At 57.3% G+C, this 15,706-nt stretch overlaps 1 protein-coding gene across 1 annotated transcript; it reads right to left on the bottom strand.

Moving 5' to 3' along the window:
- Positions 1-7: 7 nt before the first annotated feature.
- On the bottom strand, positions 8-15,542 carry TJP3 (tight junction protein 3; the record flags this gene model as incomplete). Its single annotated transcript, XM_080935071.1, has 21 exons — positions 15,459-15,542; positions 8,692-8,748; positions 8,501-8,610; positions 8,036-8,138; positions 6,834-7,161; positions 6,508-6,611; positions 6,179-6,338; positions 5,870-5,978; positions 5,687-5,793; positions 5,334-5,400; positions 5,043-5,199; positions 4,540-4,648; positions 3,950-4,196; positions 3,334-3,548; positions 2,691-2,786; positions 1,752-1,822; positions 1,209-1,419; positions 1,027-1,127; positions 450-713; positions 294-340; positions 8-110 (listed from the first exon to the last, which is right to left on the bottom strand). Exons 2-21 carry the CDS (start codon positions 8,737-8,739, stop codon positions 8-10), a joined length of 2,757 nt encoding a protein of 918 aa, XP_080791197.1. The 5' UTR covers positions 8,740-8,748; positions 15,459-15,542.
- Positions 15,543-15,706: the final 164 nt, after the last annotated feature.

The raw sequence follows: 15,706 nt of genomic DNA, 5'->3' as shown, positions 1-15,706 counted from the left end.
GACTGAGTCACAGGTCGGTGGCTGGGCCCCAGTCATAGCCGTCGTCATCGGAGGACTCGACATCCCGGGCTCTTGTGAACTTCTTCCTCAGGGCCTCGTGCTTGTAGGTCCTGGTGTCAGGAGGGAGGTGCGGGGCCTTGGCGGCTGGGTTTGCTGTGTGACCTCACCCTCCCACCGTCAAGGATGAGCAAGGCCGGGTGTTTAAATGTGGGCTGGGACTTGGGACTCCTCTACATCCTAGAAAGCCGTGTGTGGTGTGGAGTCTTCAGGCCTGCATCGTTCATGAGACTTACCGCATGCTGTCCTGGCGCTGCTGGTCCCGGGTGTAGAGGCTGTCGGCCTGGAGGGAAGAGGAAGGCGGTGACCCCTGTTGACATGCGTGGAGAGGGTTATGCTGGGTGTCAGGGGGTGCAACCATGTGTCCCCACCCCACAGGGCCAAGTACCCACTTGCGTCTCCCACTCGGCTGCAATTGTCCCATGACCCATCAGCCCCTGGTGGTCGTCTGTCCACACTGGCTCTGAAGACCGGGCCAGGGCTGTGGGTGGGGCCTCCTCATCGAAGTCCTGGGGTCCGCCCTCTCTGTCTGTATAGGCGCCCTCCCCATCTGTGTCCTCATAGTCACTGTTGGCCCGACTGTCACAGCTGAGGTCTCCAGAGCTGGCAGCCAGGCCATGGCCCGGCAGGTCAAGGTCCTCAGATGAGCCGTTCAGCTGTGGGGACAGATATATTGTGACCTCAAGGGAAGCCGAGGCCTGTACTCTGAACCCCAGCCTCTGCTGCTCCGAACCCTGGTCGCCTGTGGACCTCTGGATTCTAGGCCATGATTCAAATCTGAGATCAAGGCCTTATCAGGAGTTCAACACTGACCAACTCCTAAGCATCCCACAACTCCCAGCTCCATTGTCCACCCCTCTAAGCTTTATTCCCTAAGGGTTCCTTACTAGCCTCTGGGTACTAGTAAGCCACACTTACCACCTCTGAGGTTCACCTAGGCTCTGCCTATGGCCTCCCTCTACCCAGTACCTGGTCCTCCGCAGTCCAGATCGGTCGCGCCTGCTGCTGCCGCACTACAGCCTTTACTTCCTGGTACCAAGAGTCACTAGTGCCATGCAGGGGAATGGTGGCTGCGGGGGTGGGGGACAGGGGGGAGTCAGCAGGCAGGAACTACCGCCCCCAGCAACACCCCTCATCCCCCCGCCGCGCACCGGTAAAGAGGTGGCTACTGTGTTTCTGCAGCTTCTGGGCCTGAGCATACAGCCGGCGGCTGCTGCGGTGAGAGGCGGGGGCCAGCCACTCCCGTAGGGCCTTGAGAGCCGGTCGGCTCTCCGGGGCACAGAAGATGACGATGGGCCAGTACTGCACGTAGTTCAGGCGCTCGATGGCTGAGGGGGTGACGTCCAGGAGTGCGTGCTTGTCCTGAGACAGACCAAGAGTCTGTAGTAACGGGGACCACAGCTTCTCACCGTCACCGTTTTGTGTCTGGTTCTGGGCTCATCTATTGGCCCAGATCTGTGGGAACCCCAGGGATCCCCCACCTCTGCATCCAGGGAGCTGGGATTTCAGATGTACTTGGCCACCTCCACAGCTGAGTGGTTTGTGTTCTAGTTTACCTTTTTCCCCTCTGAGACATGTCTCTCTGTGTATGGGCTCACGAGTGTGGGCCTGAGTCTCGCAGGAGTCCCTGGTCCCCATCTCCCTGGAGGTGACTTGGGGTGAAGACGGGGCTTCAGTCCCATCCCAGCGCTTACCCTCTCTGCGATCACCCGCACCGTGTCCAGTTTGATGATCTTGGATGGGCTGTCAGTCCGGGAAACGCTTTCTGAAGAGGCAGGGGGACACCACTAGTGGTACATCCACGTGCTAGGCCCTTCTTGAACCTACAGTGACCCTTGCAGGGGGGGTCCTTCAGAGCCTCACTCCCCATACTGCAGCTGTCTTCATTGAACAATCATTTCAGCCCCCACCCAATTCCTGTCCCTGCGGCTATGTGGACTGCAAGGGCCTTCCAGGAGCCAGACCCTGTGGTGTGGCCTTTATTTTTCCTGGCCGAGTAATATTCCACTGAAGGGCTTTAAGTGCGATTTGTACCACCTGATGGCTAGTGAGGTGGTGTAGCTTTGCCCCTTTGACCCTACCCAGCTTCCTCCAGGGCCTTCTTTCTGAGTGTCCTGGAACCTGTAAGATCTGGTTCTCCGTGTGAGGCACATCCAGCCTCCCACAGCTCTCTTAAGGTTCCCCATACTCCCAGAACCACCCCACTTGCTAAGTGCACACCTGGAGCCATGCCCACGGGCCTTGGTTTCCCTTCTATTTACTGTTTTTAAAGATGGAGTTTGATGTAGCCCAGACTGGCCTCCAATTTTGTATGTAGCCAGAGCTGACCTTGGCCTCCCCCTGGGCACCAGGCCGAGTTTATGCTGGGCTGGAGCCTTGATTTGAACACAGGGCTTCATTAACTTGACCAGGTTGCCATCCTCACAGGAGGAATGAAACATTTAAACAGCAGCAGCAAACAAAAACAAACCCGGAACAGCTCTCAGCACACAAGGGCCGCGTGTGCCTGGTTCCCAGAGGCCTCCTGCAACAGTAGCTAAGGGCTCTGAGTGTCCCGATTATTGAGGCCTGGCTAGGCATGAGTAGGTGGATGGAAACATTGTTACCCCAGCTGCCTCGGCACCCTGTCTCACCTGCAATCTCAAACTGGTCTGGCATCTCTGTTGCCAGTCTCCTCATGGTAATGTCTGCGACTGGTCCCAGGATCACCACAGGGCGCTTAAAACTGGCTGCAAAGTGGAGAGTGACAAGGCTGGGCTCTGGGGCTAGGGGGTCACTCAGCATGCAGGAAGCCCCATCCCTATTCCAAGTCAGCAAAAGAGGAAGAGAGTTCTGTTTTACTTCTGATCCCATTTGGGACTGTCAGATGAATGGGCTGGCAGGAAACCGCGGCCTGCAGTGTCTGGCTCTTGGCTTGATTTTATAGTTTTATTGAGATGCAGTCTGTCCATTTGTGTAGACTGAGCACACCTGGGCTGAGACCCACGCACTGTGTCTTTTATGTCTCATAAAATTTTTTATAGTCGTTTATTTATGAGACAGGGTCTCACTTGCTATCCTGAAACTCTCCATGTAGACCAGGCTGGCCTCAAACTCACAGAAACCCCCTGCCTCAGGCTCCCTAGTGCTGGAGTGACAGACATGTTACCCACGGGAAAAGAGGCATCTTGGGAAAACCTGGCGATTCCCTTGAGCCTCTGCGGTCTTTGGAGGAGGGTCCTGTCCCCTTCAACAAGATGTTCTCACCTCCCCCACCCCGTGCCCACGGCTACCCACCTTCTTGTAGTACCACATGCTCATAGGGCGGGTAGTGTCCCTGCCTGGTCAGCGCCGACAGATCCTCGCGGCTCCGCTGGGTCACTGTCTTCTTGGCCCCTCGGCGGAGACCGCGGAGTCGCCAGAACTCTGCCCGTGGGTTGGAGCCCACTGAGGCGCCTGGCCCCACGCCCACCGCTCGCTGCGCAGCCTCTAGGCTGGCCAGCTGCTCAGCCCTAGGAAGCACAGGGGCCCATGGACGTCAGAACCAGCCCCAGACCAGGCAGGGCCTGATCCTGGGGTCATGTCACCAGGAGTGGGTGCACTCAAGCTGAGGCCCCTGAACTGCAGATTTCAGGGATCATCCCAGGACTAAGTGTCACCATGGGGTTCTGAAGGGAGAGGCAGGAGGGGGAGAGGGTGCGCCCAATTCTGGAGAGAATGAGGCCACAGCCAAGCGACGTGGGGCCCTAGATGCTGGTACTCCGGATGAGTTGGATACTGGGAGGGAACTGTCCCTCAAAGACGAATGAATAACTAAAGCCGTATATGTGCTGTTATTACGGGACACTTTCGTGGCCCCACTGTGTCCTACCCAAGAAAGCCCTCAGCAATGGAGAACAGTGAGCGCCCCAACCTGCTCTGGTTGGGGATGACGCCGCGTTCTTGCTCTTGGAGATCTCTGCCCATGCGGGCAGCCAGCCAGAGGCCCCCATGGCTGCTGTGCTTGTGGCCTGGCCCAGAGCCCGGGTACAACGTGTCCACCACGTGGAAGACATCACCGCGGGTGAAGCCCAGGCCGTAGGGAGGGCTCGGCTCCAGCTCAAAGTGCGTGCGGATGTAGAAGGAGTCACCCACGCGGGACTGGACCATCTTCCTGAAGACTGGGGACAGAGGGGGCTGCGTGATTCTGAGGGGCCCATATGTCCCAGGGACTCACTCAGACGGACTAGGGATACTGTCCCTGTGGGGCCATGGGGAGGCCTGGCTTGTGCTCAGCCCACTAGCTTCTGGTCTTTGTTTTATTTATTTTTTGATAGTCTCACTATGTAGAGCAGGCGAGCCTCAAACTCAGAGATACTATTGCCTCTGCCACTCGAGTGTGGCGATCAAAGGCATGCACCACATTGGCCAGGGGAGCCCAGAGCTTGATTGACATCAGGTGCCATTCTGAGTCCCGCCCCACCTCGAATCTCCGATGTGGCCCACGAGTTCTGAGACACTCACTGTCCTGCTTGCTCTGTGTTACCAGTTCCACGTCTTCCCCTGGAGGCAGCCCCAACAGAAACTGCACAGCCTCCTCCCGAGTCAGGTTCCGAAATGGCATACCATTCACCTGCCAGGAAAGGGCACGGGGTGTGGCCGGGAACAGTCACTGCCTGCCAAACCCCAGACTCTGCCTTCCCAGGTGTCCCCAGCCCGCCTCTGAGCATCGCAGACAAGGTCCAGGGCACACAACCAGGTCGGAAAGCCTCAGGCACGTCTGAGAGGAAACAGACCCCACCATGTAAAACTCTCTGGGGCTCATGAGAGAGCTAAGGGAAAAGTACTTGTGCAGACATGAGGACCCCTGGAAAAAGCCAGGCGTGGGGTGCAGACCTGTGATCCCAACATCCAAGTGGCTACAGTGGGAGGGATAGCCAGTTCCAAGCCAGCCTGGGCAGCAGAAGGGACTCAGGGAAATAGGAGGGTCCAGGGCCACACTCCCCAGGCCAGCTGTCCTTTGTCACCTGCAAAATCTCATCCCCCTCCTGAATGCCTTGTCCGTCGGCCGGGCTGCCTGCCTGCACCCCGGACACGAAGATGCCCACGTCGTTGCCACCGGCCAGCCGCAGACCAATGCTCGCACCCTTGGGGAAGCGCACGACACGTGTGTCGGGGCTGTAGCTACCAGAGAGGGGGCAATCAGGGTGGCGGTGGAGGGTGGTTTCCCAAACAGCCCGATGACATTAATGACATTCCACAACCAAAGAGATAGAGTGTGGGACCCATGGCACCACGTGCTCATCTGAGGTACCCACCCACGGTCCTCCAGGCTCTGCCGGCTGGGGACCCGGTAAATGTCATAGCGGCTTTTTCCAGGAGACTCTGCAAGGAGAAAGGAAACCTGAAGCCTAGACTCCTCCAGAGAACACAGAAACTGCACCTAGCAACAGGTCAGCCCTGCTGGGGGATTCTGGGCGGGGCTCTACTCCTGACCACGCCCCCCAAGCTGTTTGCCAAGCTGCCTCTCTTGGCCCCGCCTTTTGCCCTTAGGCTGTGGGCGCCCCCTTCCCCCCATAACCATATACATCATCTTTGCTTCCTGCCTGGCAAAGCATGGACGCTGCAAGGGAGGAAGCCCTGAGAGTGGCGTCCATCGCCAGAGGCTCACCTGGTTCAGCGATGGCTGCTGAATCCACTGACCATTCCCGTTCCCGCCTCCGCGGCTGCGGGGTCTCCCTGGGAAGGAGGACAGATTCCCGTGAGTCGGTGGTGCTTCTGCACGAGACCCCCACAGATGCCGGGTTCACAGGCATGAGGTGGGGCCCCTCACGGGCTCTCATCCCTCACTCACACTGAGGAGTCCGTCTGGCTGTCCTCAGGGCTCCGCTGACCCTTCAGAGGTGGCGGAGGAATGTGGGAAGGGGGTGCCTGGGACAATTCCGACGTCAGGTCTGAGATGTCTGGGAGAAGAGCGGAGCTAGGGTCACACCTACTTCGTGTGGTCATGTCGTCCTTGTCACACGGGACCATCAAGGCCCGATGAGCTGGGGGCCCTGAACCTCACAGATTCCAGCTTGGTCATACTGTGCGGCTCTGAGTGAGTTCCCATCCCTTTCTGGGCCTCCAGGAGCAAGGTTGGCAGCTGCCTTGGGCTCCTCACCTTCCATTAGTGAGCTGTCACTGTCACTCACTGCAGGAGGGATGTTCACCAGGAACTGCCCACTGTCCCTCAGCACCAGCAACGTCAGCTGCCCCTCCGACTTCTCAATGAGCCTCCGGGTGTCACTTAGGGATAGATTAGCGCTGGACACTCCGTTTATCTGAAGGGTAGTAAAGGACCAGGGTGTCTAGGAAGTGTGGACTTGAGGGGGGCTAGAAACACTTGCTTGGAGTGAGGTAGGAGGATTGGAAGTAGTTCCTAGGGCTGGGAATATGGCTCTGTCTTCCTTGGCCTCAGTTTCCCCACCTGAAACATAAGCCCCCACTCACCTGTAAGATAAGGTCTCCCTCCTGCAGCCCACGGTTCCGAGCAGCGAGGCCGGATTCTGTGATGTGTTTTATGAAGATCTGACTACCCAGCTTCACCCCAAACTCTGGAAGGGAGAGAAGGGAAACTGAGACAGGGCTCCTTAGCTGGGAGGCCAAGATCATTCAAGCTGGCTTTGAAGTAATTTGCAATCCTCCTGCTTCAGCCTCCAATCTAGGCAAGTGACCACGCCCCCAGCCCCTTCACTGGGGAATTCTAGGGAGGGGGAGACACACACCCCTGACCTGACTTTTTTCTGTCTTTTGGGGTGCAGCCCAGTCTGCCTCACCTTCGCTGTTTCTTCGTTTCACCAGCACGGACTTCAGTGGCCTCATTAGCACATCCTGCTTCGGTAAGCGCTTGTAGCCAGACACCAGGTCCAGACCGTTGGCCTCAGATCCACCACCCGAGCTCTGGCGCCCATGGCTGCCCACCCGGACACGGCGACCAGCCCTGGACCGGCGAGAACGCTCACCCCAGGATCGACCTGAACCACTGGAGGAGTCCCCCTCATACCCCTGGCCATAGTCAGCTTCCTCCTGCTCTGAGAGCTGGTGGCCAGAAGCTGGGCTAGCCTTGGTGGCAGGCAGCTGAACCCTTCGAGGACGCTTCACTGTCTGTGTAAGAGGCAGAGAAGGGGAGAGATCACCCCACCCACAGAAAACCCCCAGGGGATTCAGTGTCTCTGCCTCTTGGCCTCCAACACCAAAGCTGTCCTCTAACAAGGGCCAGTGTGTGACTTCAGGGGCAGGCGTCCCGACGGAAGCACAGCCAGCACAGCAGCTAAGCCGGGAGGTCCTACAGCCTCATTCCGCTGAGAAACGAAACTGTCCCAGGATGCTCAACAGTTCCGACTACACAGGGACTGGGACAGCAGGGTCAAGAATTAAGTATCAGCTGGAGAGATGGCTCAGTCATTAAGATCACAGGCTGCACTTGTAGAGGTCCTGAGTTCGATTCCCAGCACCACATGTGGCTTCCAACTGTCGTTAACTCCTGACATCAGATAATTTCTTTTGGAGGGCAGATGGATGAATGTGTAGACAAAACACCCACATTCATAAAATGAATAGATCATTAAAGAAAAAATAAAGATCAACCAGGACTACAGAGTGAGACTAAGAAAAATAAAGAAGAAAAAGAGAGCTGGGCCCACCTAGAATTCCCCAGTGAGGGTGTGGGGTGTGGTCAAGGATGGAGCCCCGGCTAGAATGCCCTAGTGAGGGTCTGTGGGCGTGGTTAACAGGGTGTCCTGCATTCCAGTCCTAGCCCCCCAAAACAAAATTCTAATAAAAGTATGTAGTTCTATTTCCAATATCTCAAGGCTATCTGCCTTATTGTGTTAGAACTCAGTTTCCCCCGGGGCTGGAGAGATGGCTCAGTGGTTAAGAGCACTGACTGCTCTTCCAGAGGTCCCGAGTTCAATTCCCAGCAACCATATGGTGGTTCACAACCATCTGTAATGGGATCCAATGCCCTCTGTCCACTTACAATGTTGGCTGTTTTGGCGCAGGTCTTAAGGATCTGGATGGCAAAGGCAGATGTGACATTCTCCACAGAGACGCCATTCACCATGACGATGTGGTCCCCGGTCCTGAGGGAGTGGCTCCAGTGAGGAGACCCAGGGTTGCTGCGCCCCTCCCCTCCAGCCATCAGGTAATTTTTGTCTGTCCCCTCTGTCATTCACCAGTCTGTCACTGTTAGGACCCATTTCTACCAGATTGCAGGAGCCTCAGTCTACAGGTCTCAGAAAACTGCCCTGCTCTCAAAGAACAGTCCAGGATTGTCTGTTCCTGGTCTCTGCCATCCTGCCCTTGGGCACTGCCCAGCCTCTGGGACCAGGAAGCGTTCGGAACATGGGGCCAAGGAAGTCAGGCCCTGTTGACAGAGCTGAAGGTGCCAGGTGCCTTCCTCCCTACACTGTCCCTCCTCCCACCCGCCCTTTCAGAGCCTCACTGGAGCCTGCCCTCAGCGGGGCCTCCGGGCACCACATCAGACACCACCACGGATCCACTAGCTCGGTCATGGCCTCCAGAGACAGCTATGCCGAAGCCGCGGCGGGGGTCCTGAGGGACACAGGTGACAAACAGGCAAGACGTTACTTCCCAGACCCAGGGGCTCCCTTGGAGGGGCAGGCCTCAGCTCACCTTGTACAGTGTGGCTGTGTGCTGTTCCCAGATGGTCAGCTCTTCCATGTCTGCCACCTGATAGGGACAGGGACAGGGACATAGGGCAGGAGGAAGCGTGGTGTCCACGGCCTGCTCTGCCCCCCACAGTGCATCCTCTGCAGCAGCTTCAGGATTTCATGGCTCCCTCCTTCCTCAGTCAGCCTCAGTCCTCCCTATGGTCCTCTTCCCTGTCCTGCTTACCCTACCATGACCCCTTCCTGTGGCCCTTGCTATCCCTGCTCAGCACAAGGGCCTCACGGTTGGGCTGCTCCCCAACGTCCCAGCCTCCCTGCTGCCCAGAGGCTGTCTCTCAAGCACTTTCCTGATACCCACACTGAGAGCTGAGCCCCTCAGGACCTCTTGATGTCCCCATCTCTGCTGAGCTGTACCCCTCCCCCCAACCTCCCTAGCTCCGCAGTTCTGAAGGCTTTGCTTTACTTTTGGGCAGTCGGGGATCTTGCTCTGCAGCCTAGGTTAGTTCCAAACTCATGGCAATCCTCCTGCCTCAGCCTCCTCACATGGCAGAGACACATGGGAACCTCCACAGACCCTGGTAAAGGTCTTCAAGTGGCACTCTGAAAGTTTATCTGCACTCAGCTGTGGAATTTTTATTTCTTGGCTTTCCCAAGTGTGCCCGGGGCTCCTTAGGGGGAGGAGAGGCAGGTGGCCAGGCTTGTCCCAGCTTGCCCCAGCTGGTGTAGGCTGGTCACAGGCTTTGTCTAAAACTCTCTGGGGCTGTACCTTAAGGATGGACACGTTCCCCAGTCCCTGCCCACCCTTGGGCAGGTGTGCCCTCAGGCCCTGGCTCCTCGGCGGAGGAAGACTCTCCATCACTTAGCCCAGGTGACTGTCTACAGCTGTAATCCTCGGCAAACTCCTACTCAGCCTTTAGAGCCCCGGGGCTGAGGTGCCTTCCAACATACACATCTGGCACCCTCTCCCCTTGGAGCCTGGGGTGTTACAGTCTAATCTCCATTCTCCACGGAGTCCCCAGTCCAGGCGCTCCGGGTAGTCTGGGATGGATAGGTGTAGTTCCTATACAGTTACAAACCACCAGAGGGCGGTTTAAAAATGCCAGTTCCAGGGCTGGAGAGATGGCTCAGTGGTTAGAGCACTGACTGCTCTTCCAGAGGTCCTGAGTTCAATTCCCAACAACCAAATGGTGGCTCACAGCCATCTGTAATGAGATCTAGTGCCCTTTTCTGGTGTCCGCCCCTCCAGGTAAGCACCTGGCCCCACCCCTGCCACCTGCAGGCTCACATAACAGGAGGGAGGGACGGGGGGGGGGGGGGTAGGACAAGCCATCCACCCAGGGACACTGGTTCCCCACCGACCCCTCCCTCCTTAGGCCATTGCGCAGAGGAGGGATGGGGGAGGGATGTAGGGAGAGGCTGTGGACAGGTCGGTCGGCCGGCCTGGGGAAGGTCATTCCTCCACCTCCTAAACCGGCAGAAAGCCTGGCAGCTTGGAGTGTGACCCAGCAGCCAGGTCTCAGTTTACTCTTACTGTGTAGGAGTTTGGGCTCCAGGCCAGAAGGGCAAAATTCCTCCAGGTCCCCAGAACTGGCGACAGTCATCCGACTCACTTAAACTCTTTGTACACAGTAGGTGCTCAATAAATGCTAGCGGCCAAGAAACGAAACAAACACAGCTACCCGCTTTCAGGATCACACACACGGGCGGCCTCACTGTCTCGTAGGATTCGAACTCAGGTCTGCGGGGTGAGGCGGTTGAGGTGGCTCTTGGGGCTAGTCCACAGATTTATCTTGCCATATAGCCGTAGGTTGGCCACCGCGCCTCTCCGGGCCTCAGTTTCCCTGCCTGTTAAGCAGGCAGACAGGCTTTTGAAAGCCTGGGTCCCACTCCCATTCCAACCACCACCGGTTTCCCGGTACAACTCGCCTGGAATCTCACCGCCATGGTGTACAGCGGGCGTCCTGGAAACAGTCATGCAGCCCCCCCACCAGGGACCTGAAGGGGCCTGGAAACAATCGGCCCCACTTTGGGCTGGGGGTGGTGGCGGCGGGTCGGAGCCGCGCTCCCGCCTTTCTCGGGCTCCGCCAGCAGCTCCCGGCTGCACCTGCTCTTCCTCCTTCAAGTCGGGGGCCGCCCCGCCCCAGCCGGGCACGCCTCCGGGAAGCGCCGGCCGGCCCCGCCGCGATCCGGTCCGGCCAAGCGCGATCCGGTCCTGGTTTCCCACAAAGCTGGGCTGAGCCCGGCGGCCGGGACCGCGGACCGCAAGGGCCCGGCTGCCAGGAAAACCCGGAGCGGTCACGGCCAGGCGGAACGGAGGTTAGAAGCTTTGCGAGGGAGTCAGGAGGAGGCGAAAGCTTGTGAGAAGGCAAAGAGGCAAGCGTGTGGTGGGCAGGGAGGGTTCTGAAGGTGGGCTAGGAGTTTGTCCAGAGAAGAAAGGTCAGTGTCTGCACTGGAACGTTTGCTTTGAAAGCCTGGGAACCCGAGTTCAGATCCCGCCCCGGAGATCCGACACCCCGTCAGCCTGCGTGGGAATTGCACCCACATGAAACGAGTAAAAGCGTCAAAAAACCCAAACAAACAAATAAAGGAGGTTTTCCAGCTGTAATCCCAGCACTCGGGAGGCAGAGACAGGAAGGTCTCTGTGAGTTTGGGGCCAGCCCGGTCTGCATAGAGAGGTCTGGGCCAGCCTGGGCTACAGTGAGACCCTCTCTCAAAAACAAACAAACAAACAAAAACAGAACCGTTTCCCAGACTATCCAGTCGTGTTCCTGGCCTTTTCCAGATCAGGCTGGTTCGTATTTCAAATTTAGACTGCTTCCTCCTCAGGGTCTGCCACTGAGGGTTAGCTTTAGAAAGGTCCGGTAGGGCTAGCCTAGACTTAGGGACTGAGGTGACAGGAAGTCACCTGGATGGGCGGGACTAGTGCTGGCCCCGCCCACACATTCCTCACAGGTAAAGATAGCCTTATCCGAGGCCCAACCCAAGGTCAAAGGGCAAAAAACACCTCCAGCTGTCACCTCACTGATCTAGCTAGAGGAGGAAGTGAGGGAGTGTGAAGGCCAGAGGCAAAGCAGAAACTCCGGAAGGCTCCCTGGAGAAGGTGGGCATACAAAAGGGGTTTTGAAGGTTAATAAGGAGTTGGCCAAGACAATCTAATCAAAATGTTTGGACTGCCTTTAGCCCCAGAACTTGGAAGGCAGAGAGGCAGGAGGATGCTTGTTAGTTCAAGGTTAGCTGGTCTACAGAGGCGGGCCAAAGCTACACGGGCAATCCTGTGCACCTGGGGACCCCACGACTGTCCTGCCCTGCATTTCCCGCCACCCACCAACACTCGCTCTCAGACCCTCACAGGGCTTTTGCTTGTTCTGTGTGCTCTCGGGAAGTAACGCTCCCGCCCTGTGGTTCTGCATAGCAGAGTGGGCCGCTGGGCTAAAAGGGGCACTGAGTGGGTCTGTGCCTCAGTTTCCCTATCTGGAAGAGAAAGTTGAACCAAATTGCAAAGTTTAAGAGATTGTTTCCCATGCTTGGAGGGAAACCTATGGCACGTGCACCACCTAGGCAGGTTCTGCCCTAGGTTTCTGAAGCCGGGCCTCATATGTAGCCTAGGCTATCCTGGAACTCTTGCCTCAGCCTCCACAGTACCTGGAACCTATCCTCAGCCCCTGAGGACTGCCTTGTCCAGTGTCCTGTGAAACTGTTGGGGCGAGCGAGGCTTGCTGCCAAGCCTCACGCCCTGAGTTCGAACCCCAGGCTGCAGAGAGCAGAAAGACTACCAATCCGAATGAGTTCTGACCTCCGCATGCTACGGCATATGCACGCACTCACACACAAACAATTACTTATTTTAGGGATTAAGAATTAAAGAAACTCTCCTAATCGCCCCTAGAGGCGGAGAGCAGGCATCCTGGACGGGCATGTTCCAGCTGCAGTGCCGACGCCAGCCGGAAGGGGCAGTGTCTGCACAAGTCCTTTAGGACTCCGCTAGCCAATTCTCATGCATCTGGGAAAACTGAGGCCTGCGCGGAGTGCAGGGCCTGTGGTTGTGATGTGGGGGTGGAGTCCGGGGGTTCACTGAAGGGTGTGATGTCCCCTCAGGTGTGGCAGGACAGGTCTGACCGGAATCCAAGAATGCCCCAAGAGTTCCAACGGTACACACTGCCGTGTCTGCAGGGAAGGAGGGGCAGGGCCTGCTGTTAAGAGGAGGGACAGAAAAGGCAGCGCCAGCGGGCAAAGAGAGGCAGGGATCCAGGTTCCCACAGTAAGGTGAGGGAGCCAGAAGGCTTGGAAGATTCAGTGGAGGAAGGCAGGCGTGGCCTGGGCAAAGGAGGGACAGATGGAGCGCAGACTGACCCCGGGGGCGAGTTCACTGAACCCCCCCACTGTGGAGCAGTTAAGCTACAGAAAGCGTCCCTGTCCCCACGCGAGTGCATTCGTGTTCCTCGCACTACTAATGCTAATAACAGCATTGACACTTCGTGAATAGTGGTGTGATGGAGTGCCAGACACCTGCTATCCCAGCTCAGGAGGTGAGGGCTGGGGCAGGAGGATTGCTATCAGTTCTAGAGGAGCCTGGACTGCACAGTGAGGTCCTCTGACAGGGGAAGTCTGAGGAAGCTCGCATCGGGACAACCAAGACTACATCGAGACTTCTCACCTCAGTTTCCCTTTCTGTAAACCAGGGCTTCCAATCTGACTCCCTGAGCCCCTATCTCCAGCACTTGGGATGGCAGCACAAGCTTTAGCAGCCAGCAGGGAACACGCGGGAACTCCCCCACCCCCACCCGGCTCCTGAGGTCTTTCTCACAGCTTTCTTGTTGTTATTGGGGGAGGGGGGCGTTGTTGTTGCTGGTGGACCAGGCTGGCCCAGAACTCACTATGTAGACTAGGCTGGCTCAAAACTTACTAAATAGACCTGGGGCGGGGGCTGTCACTCAGTCTGCAGCTGTTTGTGTGACCACACCTCTGTGACTTACACAGTGTCAAAAACCCTAGGTACCCTCCAGGGTCTACTTGTGCATTTATGAAGTGCTGACTGTTTGCCAAATCTTATCCCAGTTGGTGGTCTAGTCCAGGGGTCCAGCGGTGCGAACAGACCCTTTCAAAGGGGCTCCATGAGTGTGTGGCTGACAAGCAGAAACAGCTCAAGACATTCCGCAGCTCTTGAACGCCCTGTCAGTAATTTAGCTTTTGGACAGGGTTTCATGCGTGTCCTGACGTCCTGCCAACCTTCCTGCCTTACCACTGACCTCAGCCCCTGCTGCTGAATTTCCTCTCAGCACAGCCCCAGACCTGATCCTTCCCGATAGTCATGTCTTATCGGCCACCAGAGGACGCCCGAGAGCCCCGAGCCGTCTGTCCTGTGCACAGCCCTCCAAGGCTCCCACCCTTGGCGGCTCGGCTGCCTGTGCCGGTCCCTGGTTCCCTGCATTCAGCACACTCGTCCACGCCGTAACCTGTGCCTAGGCCTGTGAGCACCCCGGACGCCAGCTCACCCAGTGCTGCGCTCTTCGTCCTCCTAAGGTAGAACAAGCCACATGTGGTGGGACACTCCTGTCATCCCAGCCTCTGAGGATAAGGAGGGAAGGTCAAGAGTTCAAGGTTGTCCTTAGCTACTCATGGATACAGACACCAGCCTGGGCCATGTGATACCCTGTCTTCAAAAGCTGCAGAGGTAACATTATGAAGTTCTGAGCCTTGTTCCCATTATACATGGCATACAGTAAATGCTCAATAAACGCACATCATTGTCAGGCAGCCCGTGTCCCCATAGCCGGGCGTTCCACTGACCTCGGTCACAAAGGGTGTTGGGTTCTACCCTGAGCAAACACTGCCTCTCTGGCATCTGGCCAGGCCCAGGAGGAAGGACTGAGCCTAAATTCTCAGCGTGGACTTTCCCCCAGAATCGGTGCCACACGGAAGTACCAGGCCAGACAGGCAGGGATTTTTCTAGATGTCCATCCTGGGACAGTTCCTTAGAGGTCAGCTCTAAGGCCCCCGTGTGACAATCTTATTCTACTGTGCAGCTCAGGGAAGCCGCTGTCCCTGCCTGGGCTAAGTAACAGGGAACTGAGTTGGAGCCAGAACCTTCCGCTGCAGCATGGTGCAAAATGAGAAACTCAACTACCTCAGTGGCCAATATTTGGAACTCCCAATGCAAGGTCCACCCTCTGTCCTGAGCCTTTCCGGTCCACAACAAAGTAACCTCAGAGGTGGCTGGGCAGACCATCCTGAAGGAATGGCTTTTCTTTGGGGGCAAAAGACACAGAAGCAATCCCTGTGCCCCTCCCAACCCCATCTGTCCATCCATCCTACCCTCATGCACTTCTCAGCTGACAGACAAGCCCTGGGGAGTTGACAAGAGTTCCTGTCCTCTCCTGTCCCCAAAATGTATAGCCTAGGACAGGTGACACATTCATGCCTGGGAAATATGGGGTGAGCCTCAGGGAGAGTTCCAAAAAAACTCAGGAGTACCCCAACTTCCTTTGCCATCTCCCAAAACGGTCATGGGCAGGCCATCCGTGGGAACTAGAGTCCCTGTGTACCCCATCCTGCTAGGGGATCAGGGGATCCCCTCCAGCCACCACCTGCTTTCACAATGACCCTTTGAAGGCTGGGCTGCAGCGACCTGGGCGCTGTGCCAGGGCAGAAACTGCAGCCGCTCGAACTTTCTGAAACTGTGTCAGATGCCCACGTAGGATGCCAACTTTCGGCTCCCAAGGGGGCACCCTGAGCAAACTTGGAGGTCTAGGATGAACTTAGCTGGAGACTTACCCGTCTGGAAGGCTGAGTGAGTGGACGCGGGGTGAGCGGTGGCCGCTGGGTCCTGGCTGTCTGGCATGGATGGCAGGGAGGACACCGGAGCTGGCAGCTTAGGCCGGGCAACCTGTTTGCTCAGCGCGGCCGCCCTAGTAGAGAGGAAGGAACAGCGGGCGAGTCCCTTTGACGCGGGTGGAACCGGCAGGGCTGTGCAGGTCGTGCGCAATGTGAGCGCGAGAGAGGCCGGCCGGCAGGTGGGAGGG

Source organism: Micromys minutus, assembly GCF_963924665.1.
Source record: "Micromys minutus genome assembly, chromosome: 22".
In the NCBI taxonomy this organism is placed as follows: Eukaryota; Metazoa; Chordata; class Mammalia; order Rodentia; family Muridae; genus Micromys; species Micromys minutus.
Note: the sequence above shows the minus strand (reverse complement) of the source record. Positions and strands in the feature narration are given on the sequence as shown.